The sequence below is a fragment of the Mytilus edulis genome, chromosome 5 (assembly GCF_963676685.1).
Source record: "Mytilus edulis chromosome 5, xbMytEdul2.2, whole genome shotgun sequence".
Classification (NCBI taxonomy): Eukaryota; Metazoa; Mollusca; class Bivalvia; order Mytilida; family Mytilidae; genus Mytilus; species Mytilus edulis.
Genome location: NC_092348.1, coordinates 31,789,797 through 31,798,010, shown reverse-complemented (window position 1 = coordinate 31,798,010; position 8,214 = coordinate 31,789,797). Strand labels below are relative to the sequence as shown.

General features: G+C 33.1%; 1 protein-coding gene and 1 long non-coding RNA gene across 2 annotated transcripts in view; one reads left to right on the top strand and one right to left on the bottom strand.

Annotated features, from left to right (window-relative positions):
- Positions 1 to 1,003: 1,003 nt before the first annotated feature.
- LOC139522370 (uncharacterized) lies at positions 1,004 to 2,187 on the bottom strand. Its single transcript, XR_011664400.1, has 2 exons — positions 2,066 to 2,187; positions 1,004 to 1,366 (listed from the first exon to the last, which is right to left on the bottom strand). It is a non-coding gene; the product is annotated as an uncharacterized lncRNA (long non-coding RNA).
- An 859-nt stretch (positions 2,188 to 3,046) lies between these two features.
- Positions 3,047 to 8,214, top strand: part of LOC139523448 (protein Aster-B-like) — a 42,436-nt gene continuing 37,268 nt past the window's right edge. Inside the window, exon 1 of the mRNA XM_071317495.1 lies at positions 3,047 to 3,345. Coding sequence (XP_071173596.1) covers positions 3,152 to 3,345 — 194 coding nt within the window. The 5' untranslated portion in view covers positions 3,047 to 3,151. The remainder of the gene's footprint in view (positions 3,346 to 8,214) is intronic.

The window sequence follows — 8,214 nt, the reverse complement described above, 5'->3', positions numbered from 1 at the left end:
TCAACATAGGGGTGTGTAAAAAACTGCCAGATTTGACTGGCATATTTTTCTTTTTTTTTGAAAAAAATATATATCAAACCTCAATAATGTAGCCTTCTGGGTATCCAATTTTTAACGTGTTCCGAAATGTAGTTTCGTCACAAGAATTTTTCAAAGTTGTGTCATTTTGTCTATATGAATGTCGGTAAATTCGTATGATCGAGCTCACCGACAAGTATATCGTTGGGACAACTCGATATAATGTAATCAATATACGTGAAAGATTACCTAATGTGAAGTTTATCAAAATCATCATAACATAATTGATCAACACATTATGTTTGAACAACATGAGTCCTACAATATAAGATTTAAAGGTGCATATCATTTACATTCAACGTTTTTATTGGATTTTTTTTTACTACAATGTAACCTCGAGGTTCAACGTTGATAGTAAAAACAAATCCCAGAAATTTTTTGAATGATATTGTAAATGATATGAACCTTCGAATTCTTATAACATCGGAATAGAAAATATGTGATCCGAATTAACCATGCACGTGTGCTACAGAAGATTATGAACTTTTATGATGTACAGGGGGTAAGGGTTTTTCTTAAACAATATTATGATCCCAAATTTGATGAATTTTGTTGGCAATACTTTAATATACACACTACATATAGCAAAGTATATATTAAATCTCAATGTATTATAATTAGGAAAAATGTTTGACTCGGTAAAAAAAATCTTCCCCCTCCCCCCGTATTGCATGTAATGGTTTAAACCTAAAGGATTCGCACTAACTGCCTAAAAGGGGTCCGCTCCAGTCTTGAATCAGTGATTTTGTTTATCATAAACAAAATATTGTCTCACACTGAAAGGGTCAGCCGGGCAACATGCACAGCCCGGATTGTCAAAACAACTAAGATTTACAAAAACGATTACAAACAAAAACCATCAGTTGGACAATCTTACTGGAATCTGATTATCTCTACTGATAAATAATGCAACACTAATGACACATTTAAGTTTTGGAATGATTTTATTCACAAAGAATGTTTCTCATTGGTATACATTTCTATGCTCTTGTCTTTTCAGAGTTTATATTGGAAATTAAAAATTGCTGCACGAAAGACACTAGCTCCACATTCCTATGCATATGATTTTATATGTACGAGAATCATTCCATAAAATATCCGTTTGATGTCCTTTCAATGCATGACACTGTCTAGTGGTTTTTCTGCCACAATTACAGGGAAAACCTGGCTAAACTTGTGCTAAATCAAACACTTGAATCTTACATCGCTATTGATGCTAAGCAATTATTTAAAGGGCCATCCGGAACTGTTGGGTTTTATGACAGTCTTCCTTCCATACACACCATCGCTGCAAAATAATTTGAACATTCAATTAGATGATTATAATATTATTTGGCAATCCAAAGAGAACCTGAAAACATCAGACCACAATAAACAGAGACCCCAAAAAAAGTCAATTTTACTTTACAATGAAATTGAAAAAGTAGTTAGTTACATGTCAAATCATCTTTTGGCTGTCGACAAAAAATAAATAAAATCTAAATTTCGTAGCATTTTACCACCCCCCCCCCCTTTTTTTAACTGAATTTGTTCAAGGTATGGTGGTTTTACCCCTTTTCAGATTTCAGTATGTCATGTTGTATATCTTTTAAATTTGATGAATTTCTAGCAAGTTTCTACGATATTCTTTATCATTTGACAAAATACTATGCATCTGAATTAAATTGTTTACTATTTGAAAAAGCGCGCCTTCTTTTACTTTAATTTACTTCCCTTTATTTCACATAGCAACAAATATTAAAAATTGCCACATTTGACTGCATATCAATTTTTTTTCCCAAAAAAAATATATGTCAAGCAGCATAATTAACTTTACAAATTGGGAGAAAATCAAGATGTTCCGACTATAGGTTAGTATTAAAAAAAAAATGAAAGGTTGGCATGATTCCAGGTTTGAACCCTGACGACACTTAAAATCGAAAATTCACTTATTTACCTATCATATGAAGATACGATGATGTGATAAACTTAACAATTAATAATTTACCTGGTGCATTATCATATTCACATTACGTTGACACGTCTCAGTTCGTCTGTGTTAGCTCATTTCAAGCTCGTAAACAATGTACACCATTTTCCGCTGTTCTTTACCGATTACCTCTAGTCAGAAGAGCCAGAGACATATATATGTCTCTGGAAGAGCCCACTGTTTACAGGGGCGATAATATTTTGTCACCGGTTCACGCACTGTATAGTAGTCTCAGTACAATATAACAAAATCAATCACATAACTTGAAAAATAAAAAAAAAGTTAAAATTAAATTTGCGTTTGACTTATTATCAGTTCTTTGAATTGCTTGTATGTAAAACAAAGTAGCTGATTACTTTGTTTCCGCTTTTAATTTAAACTAAATTTAAAGCTTTTAAAATAGCATATTTTCTACCGCCGGTTTACCAGAGCTGGCAACATATTCACTATATTGTCGATGCCGGTTATATAGCTTCTATAATAATATGTTTTTTTGTCAGCTTGATTTAATATATTGTAATAACAGCCGTCAAAATTGTTTATTTTCTATGTTGTAGGTGCCTGCAAAATAGCCTGCAATGACTATAGGCAGAGACATAATACATATGTGTATTATATGTCTCTGCTATAGGTAATAAATGAAGAAAGGTATATTTCCAAAAATAAAACGATATTTAAAGAAAACCTTTTACTACACAATGAACCAATAGCTAGAAAGAAGAAGATGACACATATGCCCCTCTCGCAGTAATAGTCCAATATAGGATTATTTAATAACCAACGGTCATTATAGTACGTCGTTGTCCTTTATTACAAAAAATGATTATTCTATTTTAGATAAATTATCCATTGACCTTTGAGTTTCGTATAAAATATATAGATTGTTACTATTGTATTAAAATATGAATTGAAATTGAAAAAAAATATAGGCTCAAAATTTTACAAACTATTCATATTTCATAAATTGACATTTTCTTTGAATAATAATAAAAGTTATTTACGCAGAAAACCTAGCTGTCAGCTGTATCCTGTCAGGAATAATTTGTATTTGAAAAAAATTAATTTAAAGTATAAGACAGTTTAAGATAAACAACCAACTGACTAATGCAAAGACAAGTAACAGAATCAACTTCCAATGATCCATTCACTGAAAATCGTATAGATTCTGATAATAATCCAGTTCCTGAAACCTCCGAATCTTACCTTGACACAGACAATGAGGAATCTGGATCATTATCTGTCAGTGCTACCGTAGCAGGAGCATTTCAAAATCTGATCAGCTGGTCATCTAATCAATTGTAAGCTTGCCTTTGAAAAATTACACCATAAGTTTTGCAAAAGAGTCTTGGGTTACGCAACATGCGCTATGCCGCTAGTCCAAATAAATTATGAAGGGGGTCTCATTGGGGGGGTTCTGATCCCGGACCCTGCTTATTGTTTTGTCAGATTCCCGTATCACGCTTACACAATATACGTAAGCAAATCTCATTTTTTTGTCATTTCCCAGGTCCCGCTTAAGACCTCATTTCCCGTTTTCACGACACAATAATTTGACTTTCACATGTCATGCTAACAAAAAATCGGCAATCCCGCTTCACGCTTAAACCCCAATGAGACCCACTATGAAGTCCAGCAAAGCTAATTTTGTTTCAGAGACGACTTGCAAGATGTCTTAATTATTTATTTGGACTAGGGTTTAGTGTACTACATAATACATACATTACATTGCATTATATGTACACTGCAAAATATATACATGTATGTATGTGTAGGACACTAAAAGGGGGGGGGGGGGTAGACCTTTATCAGGACACCAAGATCAGGTGTTGTTAAGCTTGGGATTTAGGGATTGATTCTCCCGGGATCTGAGAATTCTTTCTTCCAATTTGGAGATGTCAGGAAGTGAGAACATCTAAAAGAAATGAAAATAAGCTACAATTTGTGCAATTTTGAGAAGAAAAAAAATAGTTTTTGTATCTTTTTAAAAAAGATTATTTTCTTCAAATTGCACCGATTTTAAGCTTGACTTTACCATGTTTACTTTTTTCAGTTGATCTCACTTGACCAAATATCAGGATGTCATACCTTATACTGTTATAAGTTGGTATGAAAATATGAAAAAAGTCTTTAAGCTCGCACCAGTTCACAACTGTGACTTTCAAATAAAACATCAAAGTTTAAACAGTGTTGCAGTGATCTGGAAGGATTTTTTCTCTATGCGCCCAGGACCCCCTAAAAATAAATTCAATGTACCAATTTTTTAATTCAAAAAGATTACCAAAAAGATCGAAGTGTACCAACCAATGTTGTTAAGAAACTCATAAATCTATTTTTATACCTTTATTGATTATGTGAAGTAAAACTAAAACATTGTTCATGAACATTAATGATATATGATTAATTGGGGAAAAGTTGATAGTCTTTTCGTTTTAAAAAAAACTGTTTTTTAGCTCACCTGGCCCGAAGGGCCAAGTGAGCTTTTCTCATCACTTGGCGTCCGTCGTCCGTCGTCGTCCGTCGTCGTCGTCTTCCGTCGTCGTTAACTTTTACAAAAATCTTCTCCTCTGAAACTACTGGGCCAAATCAAACCAAACTTGGCCACAATCATCATTGGGGTATCTAGTTTAAAAAATGTGTGGCGTGACCCGGTCAACCAACCAAGATGGCCGCCACGGCTAAAAATAGAACATAGGGGTAAAATGCAGTTTTTGGCTTATAACTCAAAAACCAAAGCATTTAGAGCAAATCTGACATGGGGTAAAAATGTTTATCAGGTCAAGATCTATCTGCCCTGAAATTTTCAGATGAATCGGTCAATCGGTTGTTGGGTTGCTGCCCCTGAATTGGTAATTTTGAAGAAATTTTGCTGTTTTTGGTTATTATCTTGAATATTATTATAGTTAGAGATAAACTGTAAACAGCAATAATGTTCAGCAAAGTAAGATCTACAAATAAGTCAACATGACCAAAATGGTCAGTTGACCCGTTTAGGAGTTATTGCCCTTTATAGTCAATTTTTAACCATTTTTCGTTAATTAAAGTAATCTTTTACAAAAATCTTCTCCTCTGAAACTACTTGGCCAAATTAATCCAAACTTGGCCACAATCATCTTTGGGGTATCTAGTTTAAAAAATGTGTGGCGTGACCTGGTCAACCAACCAAGATGGCCACCACGGCTAAAAATAGAACAAAGGGGTAAAATGCAGTTTTTGGCTTATAACTCAAAAACCAAAGCATTTTGAGGAAATCTGACATGGAATAAAAATGTTTATCAGGTCAAGATCTATCTGCCCTAAAATTTTCAGATGAATCGGTCAATCGGTTGTTGGGTTGCTGCCCCTGAATTGGTAATTTTGAGGAAATTTTGCTGTTTTTGGTTATTATGTTGAATAGTATTATAGATAGAGATAAACTGTAAACAGCAATAATGTTCAGCAAAGTAAGATCTACAAATAAGTCAACATGACCAAAATGGTCAGTTGACCCGTTTAGGAGTTATTGCCCTTTATAGTCAATTTTTAACCATTTTTCGTAAATTAAAGTAATCTTTTACAAAAATCTTCTCCTCTAAAACTACTTGGCCAAATTAATCCAAACTTGGCCACAATCATCTTTGGGGTATCTAGTTTAAAAAATGTGTGGCGTGACTTGGTCAACCAACCAAGATGGCCGCCACCGCTAAAAATAGAACATAGGGGTAAAATGCAGTTTTTGGCTTATAACTCAAAAACCAAAGCATTTTGAGGAAATCTGACAGGGGATAAAAATGTTTATCAGGTCAAGAACTATCTGCCCTGAAATTTTCAGATGAATCGGTCAATGGGTTGTTGGGTTGCTGCCCCTGAATTGGTAATTTTGAAGAAATTTTGCTGTTTTTGGTTATTATCTTGAATATTATTATAGGTAGAGATAAACTGTAAACAGCAATAATGTTCAGCAAAGTAAGATCTACAAATAAGTCAACATGACCTAAATGGTCAATTGACCCCTTAAGGAGTTATTGCCCTTTATAGTCAATTTTTAACAATTTTCATTAATTTGGTAAATTTATGTAAATTTTTACCAAATATAGTTCTCTGTTACTAATGGGCAAAGTTCATGATAGATATAATTGTAAGAAGCAAAATCGTTCAGTAAAGTAAGAACTTCAAACACATCACCATCACCAAAATACAATTTTGTCATGAATCCATTTGTGTCCTTTGTTTAAGGTAGATCATAAGTAAATATTTTTTGAGACAGAATTTTCTTATTTTTAGCCAGAATGAAGATTTTAATATGCTCTTTTCAAAAATATAATAAAAAGGAGGGGTCACCGTGCTATTTTTCAAGCTATGAGTCGTTAAAAAGTGCCTAAATTTGGTTAGATTGTTCATGGAAAAACACATTTGTGTGCATAAAAAAAAATCTATGAGATAGAATTTTGAAATAAATTGTGAAAAGATAGGTTTTGTAATATGTTTTAAGAAAATAAAAAGAAAAAATGGTGTCACCGAACTTGTTTTCTTGCTACAAGTAAAAAGAAAAAAATCCCTATCTGTCCAGTATAATTTTTGTACTAAAAGAGTTATCTTCCCTTAAATGACTCGTTTGAAAAAAATGATTATAAAAGCAAGAAAATTGATATTTGTTTAAATATTTGGGATTATACAATAAATTGCCAAGTTTTCTTTATATTATTAAACAGTATAACCATTAAATTGCAAATCTGTCTTCAAATTTGCAGATTTTGGCAAATAACTAGACCGATTTTTTACTGTGATTGTTCAATCCAAGATGGCGGTATACCATGAATCTACCTTAATATGCACATAGACCAAGGTGAGCGACACAGGCTCTTTAGAGCCTCTAGTTTTATAAGAAAATATAATGTGTCTGTGTTGGTCCACTTTCTACTGGTGATAAGACAGATCGGTGTACCGGAAATCCGACTCAATCTTTGTTTACAATACAACAGTAGAGTCTGTAACAGACTGTATCTGTATGACATGTTTATAAATTGTCGATATCGATGCTGGCTTTAATACAACGGTTTGTGAGAGCACCGCCGATATGTTGGCGGGGCGGGAGAACAGATTTAATTATCTCTACATTTGATGCGTGCACAACAGTGTCGTCTAGCTGATTTAGCGCGATCACTGCTTTGCATTCAAAATTTTAAAAAAAATGAATATATCAGTATAAAAACATTACAAATTTAATAAGAATGTGAAGTCATATGTTATAGGACTAGTGGGGTATAAGAGCTTGTTACAACAGGCTCTTCATAATCATTTTGTTTGAAAGGATACTTGAAGTCTGTATTCTTGATTTAGAAAAATGTAATTGCAAGAAAAAAATTACACATTTATTTACTTAGAATACTTTAGATCATTCAGGTAGTCTTTATTTAGTATGTACAAACGAACAGCCAGTAGTCATTAGATATTGTAGATCATTTAAATAGTCTTGACATATTTATTAGTACAAAAAACAGCTAGTAATCATAGGATATTGTAGATAATTCCAGTATTCTTGACCTATATATATTATATTTATTTGTACAAAAAAAAACAGCCAGTATAGTCATTGGATACTGTAGATCATTCAGGCAGTCTTGACCTATTTATTTGTAAAAAAAACCAGCCAGTCATGCCAGTAGTCATTGGATACTGTAGATCATGCAGGTAGTCTTGACACTTGACCTGTTCATTTGTATTAAAAGAAAAACAGTCAGTTGTCATCTTCACTTCACACACACATATACGAATATCAATTATATGCTTACATGTACGAGACATGTTGCAATGTTAAACTTAATACCGTATGTGAAAATCAAGACTTGCATAAAAAATATCCCAATATTAGAGGCAGTGGCGTCATTTTTCCTCAGAGCTTTCAGCTCTTTGATTTTTACATTAGATTTGGGTCCTTGGCGATTGCCATACTATATTCCAGACGTTCTGTATTAAAGGACGTTTCTGGCATTTCCTCTGCACTTCTTGTATTATTTCTATTTCTTTACATTGACAAGAATTACAGTAGAGAGTAATGTTAATTGATAAGACACAACAACAATTCAATGAAGGCATGTTTACAAAATGTAAAAACGAGCCAAAGACCCAAAAATTGATGAGGACAGTTAAGCGTCTTTCATGGAGACAAATACCACATTCATACAAGGGGG